Below are 23541 nucleotides of genomic sequence, written 5' to 3' on the forward strand. Positions count from 1 at the left end.
ATATCTGAAGGGCAACACATTTGCATAGTCAGCATCTTTATGCATGGCATAAGGGTAAAACAAGATTGCCTCCTCACCCCTATAGGAATGTTTCACGTATAATGGAAGACAGACACATTTTGCACTCTCCAGATTCTCCTCAGAACCACTATAAAGCAATAAGCTGCCTTGATTTGGGGCTGACATAGAAAGGTGTCTTTTCCTCTTTCTGCTTCCTGAATCTCCCCACTCTCAAGAAACCCGAACAATACCAGTATTCCACAGTTGTCTCCTTTTGGTGCTGGGGATACTCTGCAAAATCTTGGCTTCAGGTTCTAGTTGTTCAAAATAAAAGGATTCCATAATGCAACAAATGGAGCCAGGGGCGTAGGAAGGGGGGGGTGTGGTCCGCCCCAGGTGTCATCCCTGAGGGGGGTGACAAAATGGTACACCACGGGGGGTGGCACTTACTGTGGGGCCTGGCCTGCAACGCACCCGATTCACACGTCTCTCCTGGGAGTGACGTGGTGGCTTGAGCCCTGCGCTGCCCGAAACGGCAGTGTGGGGCTTGCGTCTGCCAGGCAGACTCCGTGGGGAGCTCACCGCAGCGCTCCCTGTGGGCAGATCGCTGCACCGTGCCTGGGCACAGATTGCCACCCCTCCCCATGACCTACGCCCCTGAATGGAGCTAATGTTCGCACCTGAATATTGACACAAGCAAGATGGAGCAAAGTTACAGGTAGGTAGCCGTGTTGGTCTGCCGTAGTGGAAACAAAACAAAGCAAAATAAATAAATAAATAAATTTTCTGAAGAAGTGTGCATGCACACGAAAGCTCATACCAATAACTAACTTAGTTATTCTCTAAGGTGCTACTGGAATAAATTTTTAAAAATATTTTATTTTATTTTGTTTTGAAGATGGAGCAAAGTTTGTAGCCTCTGAAAAAATGACAGAGTGTAACCAACATAGACACATTGTTTTGATATCGCTACAGAGAAAGACAATTGACAGCTCTTTTTCAGAAATGCTTCACTGTCCCATCTCAAGCAAGAAAGTGGAGAACCTTAAAACTGTCCAGAACCAATAAGAATCTGGAATGAAAGGGACTAGGGAGAAATACTGCACTCTATTATAAACTCATAGGGGAGAAAGAAGGGAGGTACCGTACTTTTCAAAGATGGGGACTATCAATGCACACCACGCTTAAACCTAAGGTCCAATGTTGCTGGAAGTGAGAGGAAGAATGGGACACTCACAGCCTGGCACAGGGTGCCAGCTGCCAGCACTGATTGTAATGCAGTAGTTGTTGCTTTGGTTATGCATCCAATATTGGGGTCAGCGGGGAGCAAATGATGACAAGAGCATAGAAAATGGCTTTACTTGAGGTCATTTTATCTTTCCCTCCGTTCCAACAAGCCGGGTATATATGCCCACTGTCAAGTAATATAAATCTGAGTCACTTCAATGATATGATCCACCTACTTAGTGTGACTTTTACACAGGGAATATGAGAAACAAAGCAGAAAAGGCAACACAATGCCGGCTATGCTTGCATTCAAAGTAATTTATTCAGATCCCTGAGGGAGGGCAGCACATAACAGGGCTGTGAGTGGCAAGTTTGCCAAGCCTGCTGAAACATGCTCTTTGACATAATATTTGGTTATAAGCTGTTTCTTGTTCAGAGGCATGCAATATGCACTCCACAGGATACTCAACTTCTTAAATAATGTCTTAATTTCAATGCTCTGGAACATTCACACACTGGAAGCCACATTAACTGGCATTACAAGAACACTACCATGTATTTATAAACTGTAGTCAACTATGCACTGATTTTTCTTATTGAATTGTGTCAATTAAACATATATAAAAACAATGCCCACAACATATCTATGCTTCTCTGACCCATAACTCCTTCTTTGCATGGTTCATAAGTTCCCCATTTCTGCTTCGGGAAACTGGAGTCCAACAACATCTGGAAGGCCAGAAGTCTCCCCACACCCATCTTATCTGATTAAGAAATCTCATAATTTCCCCTTTGCTTGAATAGCAGTTAATTATAAATATAATTGACTGGGAACCATCTCTAGATGCTTGTGCGCAACTCTGGTGCTGAAACAAAGCAAAACCCAGTTCTAGCCCAGAATTCTGCTGCTCAGATGGTTCACCTCTCATCATTCTGTCCATGTGATGCCTCTCCTCAAATACCTACATTGGTTTCCCATCCACTTCTGCACTGGCACAAAGTCCTTATGCCTTAAAGCTCCCCACTGCTTTGGTCCCAATCTCTGCCCTCATATCCAGATATATTACTGTCTATGCCCATCACTGCTCCAAATCTGATCTCCCTCAGATACCTGAAAGCCTCCTTATACAGCCTCACCCTTCCTTATGGTGGCCTCCTACATGACAACTATATGAAGGTATGAAAATTGCCCCAGTAGAAAATTGTGATTTAGCACTAAACACCAGTGCAGAGTTAATTGGAGTTAGTACCAGAAGTGGAAAGAGGGGAAATGCCAACATAAGGAAAGAGAAGGTAGGAAAGAAACCCACAAGCTTCTGATTGCTAACCAGGGTTAGGCAAACAGGCCACATTTAATCTGTAGCACAGCAATGAAAAGATGTGCATGACCCAACCCCTTACTCTGAAATAAAAGCATCAAGTTATGAAAAAGAAAGCAGTCAATTGACTAAGGGTTTCCTAACACAATTTAGTTCAGATTACAAAAGGCAGAAACATTAACAAGGAACAGTGGGGGAACAAAATGTAATCTAATTGTAAATGATTTTTCTGATTGATCACCTCCCTGTAGAACAAGCAGGAGAAAGGCCTTTGAAACTGGCTACATTCTTTGTTTCAGAAGAATTCCCACAACAGATGAAAGTGGTAATCCATAGTGTTCATTAATCTGCATTTAACAGAAGCTAGTTCTAATTAGATAAAGGAACAAGAAATCTAGAAATGGTCAGTTTTTTAACTTACACACATTAATTTATTTGTTCTATTTTGCTTTCATAATGCACCCAAACAAGTTCTCTTATCAACTGGGCAACAAAGGCTAATCATTAATGAGAAAACTTGAGCACTTTTTTGTCTGCCAGTAAATGTACAAAGAATGAACACCCTGGAAAGTAACCAACATTGAAATGGACTACATGGTAATTCTCTACATTACACTTCCCTCTTTGAATAACCCAACAAATTATTATTTCATTCTACAACATCATTATGACAAGTGCTACTTTTTAAAAAGTGTACTTAATTTGACATGAGTCCTGATCTCGGCCTTCATATAGAGTCCTCTTACCAATTTATGAAACAGCTGATGTTATTCAATAGTGATGCCTCAAAGTATTATTGAATGAGTAAGCAAACAAGAAAGGAAGCAGAATGATCAGGACGTTCAAATGGCTTGAGTTTCCACGCACTAGTTCAACTCATGCCCCCAAGTTTCACACCGCCATCCTTGGGTGGCCAGATGCATTGCCAAGTAAATAAACCAAGTCCTGAAGCCTGACAAAGAAAAGCATTCTGCTCTTATAATTGCTAGACTTAGAAAGAAAAAGATCCAGCAGCCCCCAACTGAGGATTTTTGCAGCAATATTCGCCAATACTTTTTCAGAACAAAGGTAGTGCCTGTTGTGAAGAGCACCATCTATTATAATAGTCATTTTCTTAATCTGAATTATCAAGACAGGCAAATGACACTCAAAAGTGCCCCATAATGTTTAGTAATTAGTATTGTATCAGTAGGGGATATATGTCACTGAAACCCTGCGTTTCTGAGTGAATCCCAGTCCTCTCCATTTACTACTTTGAAATTGGTGTAGGAGATGGACTCTACAGGCAAACTAAAAAATTCTCAATGGCTTAAGATCTGGTTGGCTTGTCACTTGAGGTCCATGCTTGCTAACATTAGGGAGAATTCTTTGAAGATGGTCCACCGCTGGTTTTAAAACTGGGTCAGACTTGCTCACATTGTAAGATCTGGTCCCCCGTTATGCTGGTGGGGTTGTAAGGTACAAAGCACATATTGGCATATATGGTGGGGGTACACAAGTTCTGGAAGCAGGTTGCAATGGAGACTGGTATAATTGTTAGCTTAGCATCCAAGGTGACCTGCTTGCTATTTCTCTTATCCGATGGTGCCAATGCTGGCCTTACTTCTCAACGATTAATTCTGTATTTGTTGGTTGTCGCTTGTCTAGTGATCTCTCAAGGTTGAAAGGATGCATATTGTTATCCTATGGGCCTATGGTTTTAAAAAGTCATGCTGAAAAGCTGACTCATAAAATATGTGACACCAGGAGTGATGAGGACCCCCTCCGACTTTGCTTTTGCTTGGGGGCAGCTTAAGATTTATATGACCAAACTAGACACTAAATATGAGTTTATCTGTCAACATTCAGGAATGTTTGGTAGAAATATGAACCTTGAATGGTTGGATGAAATGGGGGAGGATGAGGAGATTTCACCCCTCCCATATCCAAGAATCTGCTGATGTGCTCTGCTGATTCTCCAGAGAGGAGGGGATGGTTTCTGCTCTCTACTTATTCCGCTCCAGCCTCACATCAGTGTCGGAGAGAAAGACTGAGTGTTAGAGAGAGATCATGTGTATAGATAAGGTTGCTGCTAAGAGCAGCTGCAGACACTCAGTGCAGTTCAGCATTTTCGTTTAGACCTCATTTAGCTCTGTACATAGTTGTGTATTATAGTTGTAGATAGAATAAAAGAAGATATTCTACAGAGCTGCTCTTCGAGTCATTTATGCTCTGCTATACTCTGCTATACTCTGCTGTGCGATGACTGTCTTCTTGTTGGAGTGAATCCGGTGCTCACAACTCTAAGCTGTGAGTCCACAGCACTTTGACCTGTTCCTGTGTAGAAGGTGGTCTCTGGAAGTGCTACCCAGCTCGCCTAGCCCAGTCGGGGCTGAAGTGTATGAGTCCAGTTGGTGGCACTGGCTCAAGGGCGATGCTGACAGTCACTATGGAATATATTTTACGCCATTCATTCTTTTTAAAGCTTTCTAAGATTATTATGAACATTATATTTTTTTATCTTGCAATTTTATCCTTCCTGTTTTTATGACTGCTTGCCACAGTTTGCCACAACCAGCCCTTCAAAACTTTCTTCTCTAATAGGGCCACTTACTTTTAAGGAAAAAACGGTGCTGTGAAGCTTTTATTGTAACGATTAGTACATGGTATTTCAAATGCATATATTTTCATTCTACTAATGCTTAATTGTTTAAATTATTTATATATACATATACATATACATATATATATATATATATGTTCACTATTGTGCTTCATTTCAGAGTAATTATCCAGAGTGTCATTTCAGAACATGGTTAGTTCCATACCATGTACTACTTGTAGATATTTATAGATCATGCAAATGTGTGCAGGGAGCAATTGTGTAAGGACCTGTAGAAGATCAGCATGCTTGATGTTTCTGAGCTGAAAGGTCAGGTTGAAGAGGAAAGAAGAAATGTATAAAAGGAAGGAAGGCAAACTGACAGATTACGCTTAATTAAAAGGAGAGTATAAGTAGCAGAGAAAGTCAAGTAGGAAACATCACAGTCACAAAAGCAAACGTGATTTCAGAAGTTCCAAATCATAGCAACTCCCAATACAACCAGTGGGTGAGACTCATTAAAAGGGGTTTAAAATGGCTAACTAAAAACCTATCTGAATTAGGAGGGTATGGAGCCATAAGCAATGGAAAAACAAAAGGGAAATGCCTAATGATGTTGACGGAAAACGCTTACTGAGTAAAGATGAGAGTCTGGATGTCTCAGAGTGCAATGGAACCAGACATGGCTGATCATAACCCAAAAGTACAAGCAGGGAAAGACTATGGCCAGTAAGGCTACAATTAAAGTTTCTCCAGGGCATTTGCCAAGCATGAAGGGATTCTGAAAAAGGGACACTACCCAATCCTCTCATCATTTAATGATACATTTGAGTGCTATAGTAACAAAGGAAACGTCTCCCTCGCAAGGTTGTGGGCTCTCCTTCCTTGGAAGTTCTTAAAGCAGAGGTTGGATGGCCACCTGTCATGGATGCTTTAGCTGAGATTCCTGCATCGCAGGAGGCTGGACTAGATGACTCTCGGGATCCCTTCCAACTCTGCAATTCTATGATTCTATGAAAGGAAACATAAGTGGGGGAACTTTTTCAGCCCAACAATCAACACCCCACACACAAGGGGACCTTCTGGGGGCCACATGCCAGTAATGTGTGGGGCCAGAAGCAAAAGTGGACCAGGCAATTTATTTAATGCTCATTTGTACAAGGAGCTACATTCCAGTCACACAAAACACAGAAGTTTCTACACACACACACACCACTTTCCACTGAGCACATTCCAGGAAGTCAAAAGCACTTTGTTTGTTTGTTCCAGGGGGAGGGCTGGATGGGGAGGCCTGGAGATGTGGTCCTCAGCTGTGAGGTTTCCCACCTCAGTGTACAATGATTGATTTCACAGAGGCTTAGAATCTGGCACACAAAGACCCTTCTAACTGAACTAATAATGACCAAGGGCAAATTCAGCTGTACATGCATTGCAGATGACCACTGCTTGGAGGTCACGAAAGAGTTACATAGTAGAGCAGAAAAACCTAAACTTCAGCCTAACAGGTCCATGTGCTTAGCATTAAGAAAGCAACTCTGGCTGAAGGGCAAACTATTACATGGCTGCCTTGCCTCAAGATCAATATCTTGCTTTCTTGCTACCTTAGTGTAACATCCCCCGCCCCCATCAAAAAGGACTAGAAAAGCAGAGTAGCCACAAATGTGTGCATGAAAACACACACACACAGCCTCCTCCTATCTCATATACACAGGCACACTCACACAGTCTTTTGCTTGCTACCTTTGGGTCTGTGCATGAATCACGTGCAGAGCCGTAGGTCACTGCCACAGTTAACTGGAACATTAACTCTCAGAATACCACAGCAGGCTACTCAAGGCTCTCTTTGTCCTGTTCCCACCCTCCACCCCACCCCCGCCCGCCTAACCCAGCCTCCGTCTAATTTAATCAAGATTTTTGGGATCTATGGCCATGCTTACTCGGCTGTTCCGCATTCCACTGAAAATTACAGCTGCAGCTTCAAAATATTTAGGGCACTAATAAAAAAGGCAAGTTAGATACGCTGTCAACATTTTATGGCCTAAATATAACATACCCTCTAAACGTAGTTTGAGAGTCCTGGGGAGAAGACACAGCTTGTTGCTTCAAAATAACTACTTTAAAAATCAGCATGGTCTACTCTGTTGCTAAAAACTGGAGTCAAAATGATATTTTGTTCATTTTTCATGTATCAACAGGGAAATTAGGTAGTCCTACTTTTGCTACTTTTTTGTCCATACAATCAATATAGTTACAAGTTCTGAGTCGCTCTCTATCCAGACTTTAAAAGGCAGAAATACCAAGCCACCAACTACCAGTATAATCTATGGATTAGACAGATTTTATGGGTCCCCAGCACCACTTATTTGGAATGCTTACACTATGGAAAATAAAATTTGAAATGTATTTTCATTCAAGAACCTCAATTGTCTCTTATTTGTATTTTTTAATAACTAAACTGAGCTACATTAAAACGCACCTAGAGAATAACTTTAGACATAAAAGTGTTATGTATTGATGCAGAAAATGCATTTTACATGGCAAACCAAGCATATGTGTATGGTCCGAAGGCTTCCTTCTAAAGCTAAGCAAGGGACATGGCAATGGGCCCTGGATGTGTGCTATGGCCTCATTTGAGGTAAGGGTTTCACAATCACCCCTGTATAACCTCTCCTATTCGCTGGGCTCCTGGCACTCTGTCAGACTCTTGGGGGCGGGCAGGAGGGTTTGACATCCCTTGTCGGCAGTTGCCCAGTCCCTTTGGTTTGGCCCCAAGGCTTCACGTGCCACCTGTTCCCACCTAATGTGCAGCACATAGTCCAAGTAGAGGTGTATAAACCCCCACTGCCTTGCAGGATATCTTTGGGGGAAGAAAAGGCTCAAGGAGCAAACCCTACACAAATCAGGTGTGGAGTCCTTAAGATGGTTAGATGGCACCTTATATGACTTCTTCTAGAAAGTCCTGCAGCCAAGCTGGTGCCTAACGTATTGCTCTTCTTTTCTTTGGACCACATGAGGGAGGCTTGGGGGGGGGGGCGAGTCTCATTGTCTGGGCAGCCCTAGGCTTCCATATCACTTTGGTGCTGCTAACACGGTAGTTTGACTTTGCCCCTGGAGGTGTACTCCGTTGTCTCTCAAGATGGATGGATGACAATGACGACGACAACAAAAACAACAACAAATATCACAGCATTGGGAAGAATCTGCCATTGCTTTGGCAAGCGGACTGCTACTCACCGCCACATCCTCATTGCCAAGACAACTAAATGGTTACATCCCCATCCTCTGCGTGATCCTGCCTCAATTTCCTTTCGCCCCTGGCCACCAACTAGATTGTTACACACACACACACACACACACACACACACACACACACACACACATCTTTAGCTTCAGCAGAGCCAGACCTGCACATAGTACTGAGCTAGATGGGCCAATAGTTCCCTATGTTCCTGAGTCAGACTATCTATCCTATGTTCTGACTAGAACGATGACTTGCAAGAGGGCAAGGGGGCCAGCAACATTTACCTATAGAGGCCTACCTGTAGAGGCTTGATTTTTAAAGGCAACTACACAGCAATTAAGCAGGTGCAGTTTGTTCTAACCAATGAAGTAAAAGGGACTCTTTCACACTAACCGAGTGCCATTCCTAAATTTCACTACAATCTAAATTTTAATCTCATATAATGGTGAGGTGCATTTCTCCTCAGTTATGACAAACTAGTTCACCTCCATTCTAGGTCAAAACAACACTACTGTATAATTCTTTGGCTCACAAATTTGGCTTCCAAATAACCCTTTCCTGTCATCTTAAATGCTGTCAAGTCTCAGTCATCAGATTCTCCGTGAAACTACCAATATCACTTTGCCTTTCAAAATGAAATGGAAGCATGGATATGGCTTCAATAGACGGCCCACTCTGCCAGCTGCCTGCAAAGGCGTGTGAAGTATTGGAAGTAATGCCCTATACTCCATCTTGCACAATTTCAGTGCCACTCATGACAGGTTCATGCACCCTACCTTCGCTGATGCTCTTTCTCAAACCCCTAGGAAAATATTATCTTGACATGGATGGCTGCAGGCACCGCAGCTGGATGACCAACCTGCCATCCTCAAGCTGTTGTTGCCCATTTCTTAGATGACCTGAATCTAATCCATTGCAAAGTCTGGCAAACACCAAGCAAAATGCTTTTAAAGTGATCAACATCAATTCTGTGAATAAATATAGGGAAGGTAAATGGAAATGCAGCATGGGCAGTTCATTTTCCACACTTAGAAGAGCTGATTCTAGCAACTCACCCAAACCACAGACAGGAATTATCTTTCCAGACTTTGAACTATAGCAAATCATTTAACGATATCCTTGAGTTGTACAGTGACTGGCCTGGAGCAAAACATCTTTATAAAATAATACCTAAAACTGATATGGAGCACTGGAAACCTTGTGAAAGACATGTTTAAATCATTTAAAAACACACCTAATAATTCCTCTACCCCAGATATCAGGAGTAGAGTCAGACAACTGGGATCAATGCTTAAAATATACCTGTTTTTAACTGCACTATGGGTGAGTGGGGGTGACCACACAGTTCCGGCTTAGCACATGGCTGATAGGGCTACAGATGACCACTTCCTCATATAGCCCTAGGCACCTAGACTGCAAGTTTCAAAACAGTTAACTGTGGTTCCAAGACAATCTGATTACCCTCCTCCTAAGCCTGCAGTTCATTTCCAAACTACAATACTCCCTTGTTGGACTAGCAATCATATGGCTCCTAGCCACTGGAATCTTCATTTACTTAGATTGCAGCAATGACTCTTTTTTTAATAAAAAGCTCAACAATTGAACTATCTCCCAGTACTTAATTAGCAATTAGATACAGAGCCCGTTACCATGATCATAGGTTCTTCAAAACACAGATGTCAGACAGAAAAATGCTTATAATTGAGTTTCTGAAGGGCGCAGATTAAGTGACATCTAGGATCTCTCCAATTCTAAAGTTTCAGAGAATTTAGAGTCTTAAATTTCTGGTCTCTTCACTTCTTATGCACTCGTTTAATGCAGTTCAGAACCTTTTCTGCCAATCTTATTTGTAGTCTTAAAGAGCAAAAGGTCTGAATACAACCTTTTATGAGAATTATACCCTTCAGCAAGTCAAAATTACATTTGTTTAATTGATCATTTGAAAATGTCTCCTGCATTTTATAGATTTTCACTTTTTATCAAATACAACACAAAATAGGATGAGCTACCAGCACCTTTCATGACCAAATCCCCTATAGCTCTACATAGCAAAGCTAGTACAAGAACTCAGAAGTTATAGGAAGATGGTGTATCTGCATATCCTGCTCACAAACATGGCTGAAATGGATCATTGGATAGAGCTGACAAAGCAGTAAACTTTGGTGAATTAACAACAAGAGGAGATGTGAGTAAAAGGACCCATAAGAGAGGGGAAGCTTAAAAAAATATTGACTAAATAGATTTAATCAGTTCAGTTAATGTATTTACATATGGCAAAAAACCCTTAAATTTCCAAGTCTTTTATTATGAAATAACGTTAATGATGTCCAAAGGGGATCAAAGCAAAGAAGTATGGGGAAGCAATTTCAGACCAAATATTAGTTGTGGGGGGAATCTCTTATTTGTACAAGCATTTGGCTGGTGGAGCAAACAGCCCATGAAAGCTACAGCACTTCCTTGCCATTAGGAAGTTCCTTACCACCACCAAGGTGAGTGAAAGCATCCCTTGTCACCCATCCTTTGAACTGAAACTAAGAAAGCAGAAGGTGAAATTTAGTGTTCTAAGGGGGGGGGGGGGGCTTGGAAGTATACAGAGCTGACCAAAAGGAATTTGTGCAAGTTTGATTATCCATCTTGTCATGAACAGACACCAAGCCATGAAAATTGCCCCACAGAAATTCATGGAATCTTTCCTTGCTGCCAGTCGCTCGAGCAGGTAAGGAGTAAAAACTGTTCTCTGTTACGTTGCAACATTTAAGACAACAGTCTTTTCAAATGGAGCTCATGGAATAGCTGAAGTAGATGCACAGATTCCATGCAGACATGCACCTGAACAGGATGCCTTCCTCCATTTTTGTCTTTTTTTTTCTTCACTCATTTTTTAGAGATAAGGCAGAGGGAGGAGAGAAGAGCAAGTGGTTCTCCAAGGAGCAATAAGAAAGTGGAAGTGAGAAAGAAGAACAGGACTCTGAAGTACAATTCCAGATCTGCACACAATTCCTTATTGGCAAAGGGGGCAGGAGTTTAGAATGATGTCCAGCAAGTACATCACAGCCTCACAGACTCTTGCAACAGCAGGGGGGGGGGACCTCCCAGAGTTGCCTTCTCACAATGAACTTAAGCCACTGGATGAGCATATAGAGGAAACCATGTCATGGGAAGAAAGATTCTCCTGCCCTAGAAGACTTCAGCAAAGGAAATGGATGCAGAGAAAAGCACACTTAGGAGATTAGCTTAGTTTCCTCACAGATATATATATAATATAGATCTGTATTTCTTGGCACTAACTCAACATTTACCTTTCACCTCAGCTGATAATATGCCAGTTGCACATAAAAATAAATTGCACAGAATCAAGAAGGCTGTTTAAACATTTCAGTTCTCAGATTTCTGTTCTTGTTACTCTGAGCTGCAGTCAAGGAGCTAAAGGAACCAGAAGAAAATTTGTCTGTTCAGAAACTAGCCAGAAAAGAAAAAAAAGGGGGGGGATCCTACATGGTTAGGTAATACAGATTTGTTAACCTACAGAGTACATCATTTCTGTCTAGCAGGCAGACCCTATTTCATGTGCAACACAAAATTCTTTAATGAGCTGAAATGCGAATGCATAGCCTGCTGCTTCATGCCAAAAACTGCTACATACATAAGAGATTCATAAAACATGTCAAAATTGGTTTGACTCAGAGACATCTCTCTCTTCTATCGCAATTGGCAAGGAGTGCCGATGAAGGAGACTAAATTACAAGGGCCTCTTCCGTAAAAAGAGGCCATATGTGTAAATAACATCAGCAGGAGAAGATCTGGAAATCTTGCTAAAAATAGGATGGTGTCGCCATGCAGAGAATTATGAGCGCACACAGAAACTTAAAGGAAAACAGAATAGTTAGAAGGGGTAGGAATCCAAGGACTGGGCTCCTTTTCATAACTCTGTTTTATCTGAAGATAATAAATTTAAACAGAAGAGAGTTAAAAAGGAGCACACTCAAAGCTCAAAATACAGAGGAATCAAAGATATGTACTGCACAAAGAGAAAAGCAAGAAATCAAAAGAAACCTGAAAAAAGAAGAATGGAAGCAATATCAAAGCAACCTACCCTCCTGAGATTTGCAAGGAGAGGATCAGAACTCGATGTGAGCCAATGTGTAGGGCTCACACCTGAACTTCATTAGAATTCATACAGGGTAATGTAATATAATTAGTTATAGGCAAGGCAGAAGCAATGTATTCTTCCCTAGAAGTGCCAATCTCTGCATTATTTTGACTAAGGCTTGCAATCCCCCCTCATCAGATTATTATTTCTATTTGAAAGCAAAGCCTTTGTTGTTTTTCTTAAAGTGCTATAGATTCCACAGTTTTGGAACGGCCCAATTTTCATGGAATGTGGTTCCTGCCACGGAACGGAACAGCATCCACAGATTTATGTAGAATCCCCTTAAAAAGAAGAACATGTATCCTAAGAGAACTTTGAGTCAGCCTGCTTGTTCAGGCATATGGTGCTTTCTCTCCTGGGGCTGAAGACATGGCAGCCAATGCTTGAATGCTCCCACACCCAACCCAACCCCCCGCTCCCTCCTCCTTCCCTTAGAGAGCTAACTGAAGCAAGAAGGGCTTGTAACCTAGCCTTCTCCTTTATATGCTAAGGCTTCTAAGTTTGTTTGTTTGTTTGTTTGTTTCACATGTGGGAACATGGTACTCTGAAGTGATACAGTTCTAGAGGGGTTGTAGAATCATAGAATAGTAGAAATGTATGATCAGTGCCATTCTTAGCAGAGCCAAATAATGCTGGTCCAGTTTATTTTTGCATGTGCCCCCACCCCCTGCACAATACTGAGCTGAGATATTCACATACCCATGCAAAAAGCTATTTCTCCTCCCTTTACTGCAAGCCACAATTAAACCTGGAAATCTCTAACTAACCATAGATTCCCATTTTACCTGATTCAGTTTCAGATCCGAGGCACCCTTTGCTCATGAGCCATGACAAAAGGGATCTGTTCGCAAGGCTCGTGCGTATCTTGCCTTAATAAGCTGAGCTACGACCGTCTGAATTGGCCCTATATTTTCACACGACCATTGGTTGATAAAACAATTCCAGTCCGCGTTGCAAGCAAAGGCCAATTCTGTAGTCAGAATTAAACAAAAACAAATAGATTCTCATAGGCCTGGAATATGATGCTCCCAAACCAGGAATTCCTGAAGTGGCAGATTCCGACTGCTAAACATCAAGGGTGGTGAATCATGTTCCACTGCCTGATGCGAAAAGGGAAAGGCCACCCTGCTCTGCTGCTACCACCTAGCTGCTCCTTACACCACTGCACATCCTGCCACATTTGCCACTGGCGGAGAAGCGCCATTGTCATCAGTGCTGATTTCTGACAAGATGGTGCCAATCTGCGGTGAGATCTCGCCCTAAAGTGACACGATCTTGCCAAAAATCGTGTTGGTACTTCTCCATTGCTGACGGAAGTGGTGGGGCAGGTAGGTCACCAGTGTGAGTGCTACCTGGCCGGGGGGGGGGGGCTCCTGGTGCCTAAGGCAGTGGCCTCACCCCCCCCCCAATGGCTGGCCCAGCTCTGTTAAACATTCAGGGGCTTATGTACAACCAATATATAGTGAGAAATTTGTTTTTTCAAGAAGAAGAAGAGGAGGAGGAGGAGGAGGAGGAGAGTTTGGATTTGATATCCCGCTTTATCACTACCCTAAGGAGTCTCAAAGTGGCTAACAATCTCCTTTTCCCTTCCTCCCCCACAACAAACACTCTGTGAGGTGAGTGGGGCTGAGAGACTTCAGAGAAGTGTGACTAGCCCAAGGTCACCCAGCAGCTGCATGTGGAGGAGCAGGGAAGCGAACCCGGTTCACCAGATTACAAATCCACCACTCTTAACCACTACACCGCACTGGTTCACAGTGTGCAGGTACTTCAACACAAAGTACCTACAAATCTTTGGGTTGTATCCAGCCAAGTAATTTCGTAAGTAGAACAACGGAGCTTACTGCCAGAGCAGATTTTGGGATATGTGAGGGTGGATGCAAGTTTTGTTGAAGAAGTCATTCCACTCACACAGTGACTTAGTTGACTTCAGCCTGTTGCTCCTTGGCATTTAAATCCGCCCCATTTTCTTATTCCCTTGTTGCGTGAAGTGGTTCCAGAATCACTTCCATCTTGAATGCCCCCCCAAATATTGCTGCTTGTAGCTACTTAGCAAGCATTTTAAGGAGAGGCCTTGGGAGGGCACTGAAGCCCCCCTAGCAGCCAGTCAGAAATGTTAGCAACACACTCGTATCTCAGACACCACTCAAACCGTTGGCTTTGGCAGCAAACCTGACTTCCCTTATCAGCAAAGATACCTTTGAAGTGGTTGGCAGGCTTCCATCCACTGCTCAAACAAATGAGACCCTTCCTCGTATCACAGCCCTGAAAAGGATCTCTTCATCGTGAGATAGGAAGAGAAAAACTTAATTAGATTAAGTCAGACCATATTGCAGGCTTCTTGCAACAGCAGCAGAACTTGACAGCCCAGGCTGAGAACGACAGACATCTGAAAACCTTCAAAAAAAACCCCAAATATAAATTGCTTCTGGAAGTTTGGAAGTTAATCATATTACAGACAAACATGCCAGAGCCTGACAGGCAGCATGCCTGCACCATCCTTGTAAGACCTTCCCTTCAAAACAAGAAGAATCTTGCAGGAAGAGACAAGAGGATTTGTTGTGGCCTGCACATTTCTCACTGGAGGGCTGGGCTACCTACTTCCACACATTTCACAGAAAAGTCACAGCTGCTTTTTGCTGTGAAGTGCATATAAAGGCAGGACCCTTCTTTATGGGATCTGTTGCGATGTCAGGATTCACAGACAATAGCTGTGACAGGATGCATCTTCCAGGCTCTGAGAAAATGACCACAGGCTGTGACTGTGCCTCGTGCAGACCTTATCACAGCTACACAGGCCTATGTAGCCAGAAGGGTAGATTATAGTGGCAGGCTTCTCTTCTAACTATCCTTGAAAGGGGGCTTTGCTCCAGCGGGTGCAGAATGCAGCAGCTCATCTCTCGAGTGAAACGCGCCCTTTGCAATTTGTCACAACCCAGCTTCAATTCCAGCACTTTGTGCATCTGGAAACTATCCCCAAATGAATCAGAATGAGCTTTTCGAATCTGGTAAGCTAGATACAGTGACCAGCCTTCTCCCTTCCAGGATATGTCATTTTTGTCCCCATTTGGAAAATACCTTCTTATGCATTCAACTTTAATTGCACATGGACATTACTTTATATGAAAGCGTGCTATTTATTAAATTTATATGCTGCCCCTCTGCCCAAAAGAGTCCCCGCAGCAAGCACATCTGTGATAAAACAATACAATTAAAAGTAATATAAAAATTCAGCAGGTGTAGACTGTTTTCAGTTAAAGCAGTGTAACAAAAGCACCTGGTCAAATGTAAACAGGCAATGAGTTGTAAACCAGTTTCATGTAAATAGGAGCAGATGCTGTCACACTAAAGCAGTAACTCATATCATAAATGCATGTTTCTCTCCTTTGCTTTCTGCAGATCCACTGCTAGAGGGACTTCTCTTGTGCACATTGCCTATAAATTACAGTTGTACCTTGGATCCCGAACGCCTTGGTACTCAGACATTTTGGCATTCAACGCCGCAAACCCGGAAGTAAGTGTTCCAATTTGCGAACTTTCTTCGGAACCCGAACGTCTGATGGGGCTTCCGCGGCTTCTGATTGGCTGCAGGAACTTCCTGCAGCCAAACAGAAGCTGTGCTTTGGTTTCCGAACGTTTTGGACATCGAACGGACTTCTGGAACAGATTCCGTTCGACTTACAAGGTATGGCTGTACAGGCTTTTTGCCACCCCAACGTGGTGGTGTGGGGTTGGAATTCATGCAAAGCCGTACTCCCCTCCCCATGGGGGTGGGAAGAAGCCTACATTTTACAGGCAGTGTGTGCAGGGCCAGATTTAGCTGTGATGAGACCCTAAGCTACTGAAGGTAATGGGGCCCTTTATATGTGATATTTAAGGGAGCAGGCTAGCAGGCGGGGTCCATTACTTACATAATAGGAGCCTACACAACACAAAAAACTGTTGCTGTATGTAGGTTTTATTTTATTTGTTTTTTATCTTATATTTTGGAAATGTACATCCAGGTTTTTTTCTTTAATTGTTTTTGGGGGCCCCAAGAGAGTGGGGCCCTAAGCTATAGCTTGTTTAGCTTATATGTAAATCCATCACTAAGTGTGTGTGAGGCCTTCCAGCAGCAGATCTGCATTTTTGCAGAACTGCTGCTGGAGGAATTTGGCCTGTGAGGCTGATCCCGTTAAGGATCTGGCCCACAAACCCAAAAAAAGTTTCTCAGCCCTGCATTAAGGGATTTATATACCGATAGTAGCACCCTGAACAATTCCCAGTAGCAAACTAGAATTAGTGCAGATCACTGGGCGCAGTTGTAATATGCTGGCAGACTTTCACTCCTGTCAGCAATCATGCTGCAGCATTTTACACAAACTGCAGCTTCCAAATTAAGTTTGAGCGAAGCACCATATTGTATTAATCCCCTTTGGAAGGTACCAATGCCTGAATCACTGTGGTCAAGCTGTCCCAGTCCAGGAACAGTCAAAACTGTCTTAACAGTCAAAGCCTGGTAAGTGAAAGGCACTCCTAGCCATTGAGGCCACTTGGGCTTCCAGGGACAATGCTGAATCCTGCAGCACCCCCAGGCTGCTCCTTCAGAGGGAGTGCAATCCCATCCGGAACAGGCAACCAGCTAATTTCTGGGACCCAAGAGCCACTTGCCCACAGAGGACAGCTAATTTTCGCCTTGTGTAACATGCATCTTGATATTTTTCTTCACCTTGGGTTGCTCTTAGATCACTGAATCATAGAGTTGGAAGGGACCATGAGGGGCATCTAGTCCAAACCCCTGCAGTGCAGGAATCTTTTGCCCAAGGTCTCAAACCCACAACCCTGAGATTGTCTCATGCTCTACCACCTGAGCAAACTTTTGGAAATCATTCATGCATTGTGATCAATTGACTTCTGCAAATAGCCCCTAGGTAAACTATTAAAATGCTTTATTTGCAGCCACACTCACCCAGTGGCTGCAAAAGCATGGAACTCTTGTTTAACAAAAATTACAAATATCAACATTGTTTATGTGCTGGATTTGAAGTACACAATCTTGCAGCAACAACAAAATGAAGTTGGAACAAATTGCAATTTAATGTCTAGTCCATTTGCAAAACAGCTGGAAATCAACTATCTTATTTCCCTTGAATAATATCTGAAGGGGTTATTTTTTAAAATAACAGCTGCTTTCAGACATTTAGATGGCATGTAGCAAGTACAATTATACATACTAAATGAAGCACTTAGAAATGGTGCAGTACCTACAGTGCTGCTTTCTTTCATAACTCTACATTTAGACACTGGCTATTTGCTGGTTAACAAATCTGCCCCTTAAGCGCTTTGATATTTGGGCTTTATCAGTAGTCTTGTGCTAGTTCACACTTGTCAGGTTGATTGGGATGCAGGAAATTGAGAGAGCTTTCCAGCAAAGAGCACAATCACCAGTGGCTCTGGGTTCAGTCACAAACTATTTCCATTCCGCATATCACATGTCAGTCTGAGAAAGGTTCCCCAGGCGGGACTGGTGCAAAGAATTATGTGCTAGTGACACATAGCAAGCGTAAAGAGAGTTAACAGAAGAAACTATCCTGGCATTTGACCAACTTGGCAAACCTGTTATCTGGATACTACTAAATTCTAACAAGTAACAGCTCCTGTCTTTGCAAAACCTGAGGCAAAACAACAGAGCTCTGCTTGTGGAAAACAAACCAAGATATAATTTTTTACGTGCCATTTAAAATCATGTTATCTATATTAATTTTCTATTCCCATAGTAGGCTACTTCACTGTTGTACTGTTTCTTAGCAATGTAACTATTAGCTTCCTTCCAGTCCACCATTTCATGCTTTATAAAAAAAAAATAGTAGGAGAGGGAGGGTAATTCAATTTTCCCTACTAGACCTAACTTGGGGGGGGGGGGCCTAGACCAGCCTTCTCCAACTTGATACCTTCCAGATTTTTTTTAAAAAAACTATTGTTCCTATTGTCCCTGACCACTGGCCAGGCTAGCCAGAGCTGCTGGGAGTTGGAGTGCAACAACATATGAGGAGCGCCCAGTAGGGAAGGCTGCCCTAGAATGCACTGCAGTGCAGGGCAACCTATACAGAAGCGTCTGGCAGGTTGCAGAGGTGCAAATTGGTGGCATCATGAGCAGCCCCAACACTGCCCAACCTCACAGCATAGTTCAGAAGTAGCTGTTCAGAAGTAACTGGACCTCATCTCCTTAGCTTCTGCACAGTGTTGGCCAACAGAGCTTTCAATAGCACGTTGCCACTACTGCCAGAGAAAATGCACAAGCTGTATGCAGATTTTTCAATAGGGAGGATTTAAGCAAAGACTTAATCCCAAGAAAGCATGCACTGGACTGAGTGGACTGAGTCACTCATTTTTCCATACAATATGTATTTCAGTCCTCGGATCCTGAACACCTCAGTTTCAGAACGTTTCGGCTCCTGAACACTGAAAACCCAGAAGTAAATGTTCCGGTTTTCGAATGTTTTTCGGAAGCCAAACATCCAACGGGGCTTCCGCTGTGTGCAGGAAACTCCTGCAACCAATCGGAAGCCGTGCCTCAGTTGTTGAACATTTCAGAAGCTGAACAGATTACGTTCGACAACCGAGGTTTGACTAACTAATAAGAGTGTAGCCAAAGAATGCCATTTTACTTTGAATGGCAGCTACACAGTTAAAACTACAGAAGTCTTTGTGGAAGTGTAGGCAAAGTTAAAGAAATAATCAAACTTGATTTATTTGCTACTTTTTTACTTTAGCTATCCTCCAAGGTGGCAAACATCATTCTCCCAAATGAGGCTAAGACATAATGACTGCTCCAATATCACCTAGTCAATTGATGTAGAGTTTTGAACCCAGGTCTTCCTGGTCCAGTGCTCTTAACCCAGGGGTGGGGGTCAAGGGATAATGGGAGGTGGGTCCAACAACATCTGGAGAGCCACAGGTTCTCCATCCCTGCTCTAACCAACAATGCACATAGATGTCTGATCACTAAATTACAGTGAAATTAACCAATGTTTCCAGCCAAGCGACTGTGTTATATTAGAACACCTTTCCAAAGAAATCCTTTGTGCTTGCCAGCTAGCCAATTTGTTTTTCATGTTGTCCTCAAGAGTATAATGTAGAAACATTACTTATCCTCTACGGAGATTAAGGGAAACTAAAGGGTCCCTGTTACTCAATAATCCCTTCTAAGTACTTAATCAATGATAATTTAATTAGCAAAAAGTTTCAGAAGGTCAAATAAAGCTGTTACTTTCACATTACTTGGAAACAAATGGTACTGCCATCTCTGCTTCAGGAGCACCACACAAATACAGGCATTTCAGAATGTAAAATGAACACATTGGCCTGAAGGGTGCTAGACATACCCTTAAACATTCCTGATAGGATTACAGGGCAATGCAATGCCTTTAAGTATCCTCTGCTACTAGGGTTTTTGAATAATTGTGCTATTTGTAACTTCCCCCCCTGTATTTGTTTATTGTTATTTTAGTTCTTTTTTCTGGTTAGCCAGCTTCAACTTTTTAGAAAAGGCAGGATTGTGCATGTTTAAACCAAAAAAATAAAGAAGTATCAGGTAGCGCACATACCCATAGGCAGTGACTTCATAAACACTCGTTATCACTATTAAACTTTTCCAGATGGTTTAAAAAAGGGGGGAAGTTGGACACGATCCCATGCATGCCAGCGCTGATCTAGAGGCTGCCACACCATACCTAGCCATATTTAATAAATGCAAGGGATAATCCATTTAATTCCCTTTTTTACCTTTTAAAATGAAGCAATGATAAGGGGAAGAGGTAGTTTTGGAGAAGTCTGTATCCCTGCTCAGCACCCTGCTTTGTAAAAAGCTATTTCACCACTGCCATGATTACATTTTATAGAAAAGGAGCGCTCTGTCTGATTATAAAACATGTATAATAGTCACAGAGAGGTCCTGGCCACAAAGTATTGCCTACTGGGTGCAATAGGATGACTCCGAAAGCCACTTGCATTTGAGAAGCACAGCAGGACACCAATGGAAGAAATTACACTATTGTAATCTTGATTCTCTTGTGCTAGGAGACTGCTGTTAGGATAACCCTTGCTCACTTAGGATTCTGCCAGGATAAGTATCTCAAATGCTCGGGTCCTAAACAATTTGGGTCTTTAAAAAGATCAAAACCAGCACTTTGAATTGAGCCCAGAAGCTAATTAGTAACTCAATGAAAAACAGAACATCTGAGTGACATGTTTGACCTATGTGCCCACATCAACAGCCTGCTAGCTTCATACTGGATCAACTATAATTTCCAACCAGTCTTTAGACGCAGCTCCACATACAGCACATAACAGTAATCTAATTCAGATGCAACGAGGGGACAAATTCACTTGTGTTATGTCGCCAAAAGCCATCTCTGAAGCTATGAAATAATGCATGTAGCAATAAAAGCATTACCTTTTTGAAAAGTCGCCCAGAGTCCTCACTGACTTGAACAAACCGAGGGATGATGTTGTTCAGGTAGATGTCACTTAAGGTGGTGTGGTCCCTGCTCTCCCGCTTCACCTGGTTTAAAAGGAGGTTCCAGCAATTGACAGGTGAAAGAACATTCTGATCCTTCCTGCGGGGAAAGCAGAACCAAAATATTATTTTTATCCTCGTCTTTTTCCATAGGAGAGGCAAAGGTGATGCAATACAATATATTGAACTTTTCTAATGTGCCATTGTATAGTAATAATGTATATGTACTATGAAACATTGAAGTTTTCAAAATGCAAAAATTGAGGCAGTTATCAGGAATTAAAGCACAACTTTTACAACAATTTACAATTCCAGTTGCTGGAAACTATGGGAGGGGAGATTGCTTTTGTGCTCATGTTGTGATCCCTGGCTTCTCACAGGCATCTGGACGGCCAATGTAAGAAAGAAATACTGGACTAGATGGGCCATTGGCCTGATCCAGCAGGCTATTTGTATGTTCTTATGTACACAACCTGCTGCTGCCATGAATGCTGGAAGGAAGACCGCTTCCTGCTGCAAGGCCCATTTTCACCTGGCCCAGACTCATCCTGAACAGCTAAAAGCCTCCTGGGAGTCCACTGGGACATTGCTAAAACAACTCTTGGGTTGGGGCAACTGGCTAAAATGTTTTAAAAGTTTTAAACAGTTCTAATTTTGGTTCTTCTGTTTCATTTTTGTTGGGTTGTTGATGGTTAAATGTTTAGTTGGAGTTGGCGGTTACTTTAATTTGGGTATAACTGTAAACTGTTGTTATTGTTATTTTTATTGTTAATTGGTTTTTATTGATGCATTGGTTTGTTTGTTGCTTGTATAAGATATCTTGTTTTGTAATGTTTGATGTTTTGTTGTTTTATATGTTGTAAGCAGCCCAGAGTGGCTAAGGAAACTCAGCCTGATGGGCGGAAGAAATAGAGATATAGATGATAGATATAGATAGATACGGATATGTAGATATAGATATAGCTATGAAACCTATTTAAAGACTATTGTTCTATGTTATTTATACATGATTTTTCACCAGAAAGGTCTTAAATTAGTTCCTAAGATTGCACTGTAAGCCACTAAACCCTGCAAAATTAAGCCAAATAAGATAAAAATACAATAAAATTTAAAATATTGTTTCATTCTGTTTCGGTACGATCATCTTCAGGGTGAAGTATCACTAAAGATCCTGATGGCTTTGCTAGCAGTCTCTTTCCACCGATCTGTACAAACCAGATTTCAACAAGATCATATTCGTAAATCAACCCTAGTAGAGAAATATTAGATGACATGCTGAGAGAAAGCTACAGGTCTGCTACTTGAGGACCTTGTGAACTGTAGCCTTCCAGAAACTGAATGTTCAATATCAGGGAACAGAAAGCAGGGCGGTAACTTTCTCAGAACAATGACCACAATCACTTCTCCTCAGAGCAGCCACGAGGCGCATCTCACGACAGGATGTTTAACAAATGCTCACCAACTCACCATTTATCCTTACAGCAAAGTATTAATAAAAATAACAGGGCTTTTAAATACAACACACCACTGGCCTGTATAAATAAACAACTTTCCTGGGCTCTCTTAGGACACTATGATTCTTTTTCTTTGAAAGGAGAATGGCTACATAGCACCTTACAATAATCTATACTGAATTTTTCAAAAACAACAGCTATAACATTGAAATAGACTTACATAGTGTCAAAAGCTCTCGCTCTATTCTCCTGTAACGTGTTCTCCTCATTGCTACGGCCTCCAAAAAAAGCTTAGCAGAAAAGCACACAAATGAAGATTAGGACCAAACTGAGGGAGGCAGTGGAAGACAGGAGTGCCTGGCATGCTCTGGTCCATGGGGTCATGAAGAGTCGGACACGACTAAACGACTAAACAACAACTCACTTATCTGGGAGCCCACTTAGACACTAGGTCAAGACCCTTTTTAATTTTCAGTTACAAAAATTAAATGACGACAGAGTGGGGAATAAGTCCAATCCTCTCCCATTTGCCGACACTTATTAGTGAGACAACCACAGTCGTAGTGGGGATCTGATTCAGAACATGGGGTTTTGGGGCCAAAAGTCCATAGTCCACCCTGGCATCCATGGATTATCAGAGGTGCAATTCACAGCAAGGGTCAAGCAGCAGCCAAGGGTGAATGCTGTCTATAATGGAGACCAGTGATATCTTCTCCCCAAGGTGCTTAAGACAAAATCAAACGCAAGACTGTGCATGTTCTGTGTTCCTCTCACCCATCAAAATTCTGCACAAATGAAGCCTCAGTTCATTGATGGGGTTGCATTATGCAAAGTTAGTAAGTGTACATATATATCTTGCAACATTTTCTTTCTTTCAAGAGAAGTTTTTCCATCCACTCTCTATAATAATATAATATATTATATTCTCTCCATGTCCTGCATGATTATCTTGTCTCTTCTGACTTGCCTTTTCTCTAAACCAGGGGTGGCCAACTCCCAAGAGACTGCGATCTACTCACAGTGTTAAAAACTTGCAGTGATCTACCCGCTTTTTGGGGGTTCAGGTCAAAGT

The 23541-nt window shown here is 42.2% G+C and overlaps 1 protein-coding gene across 7 annotated transcripts in view; it reads right to left on the reverse strand.

Annotated features, from left to right (window-relative positions):
- The window catches only part of SRGAP2 (SLIT-ROBO Rho GTPase activating protein 2), a 195532-nt gene that overhangs the window by 89766 nt on the left and 82225 nt on the right, over nucleotides 1-23541 (reverse strand). For 6 of the 7 annotated variants that reach the window (XM_083508829.1, XM_083508827.1, XM_083508828.1 and 3 more), the window contains exon 4: nucleotides 20953-21115. In XM_083508829.1, coding sequence (XP_083364955.1) covers nucleotides 20953-21115 — 163 coding nt within the window. Of the gene's footprint in view, nucleotides 1-14716; nucleotides 14876-20952; nucleotides 21116-23541 lie in introns of those variants that run through there. The other variant, XM_083508831.1, reaches the window with a different exon arrangement.

The sequence above is a fragment of the Podarcis liolepis genome (genome assembly GCF_965112155.1).
Source record: "Podarcis liolepis genome assembly, chromosome: 6".
Taxonomy (NCBI): Eukaryota; Metazoa; Chordata; class Lepidosauria; order Squamata; family Lacertidae; genus Podarcis; species Podarcis liolepis.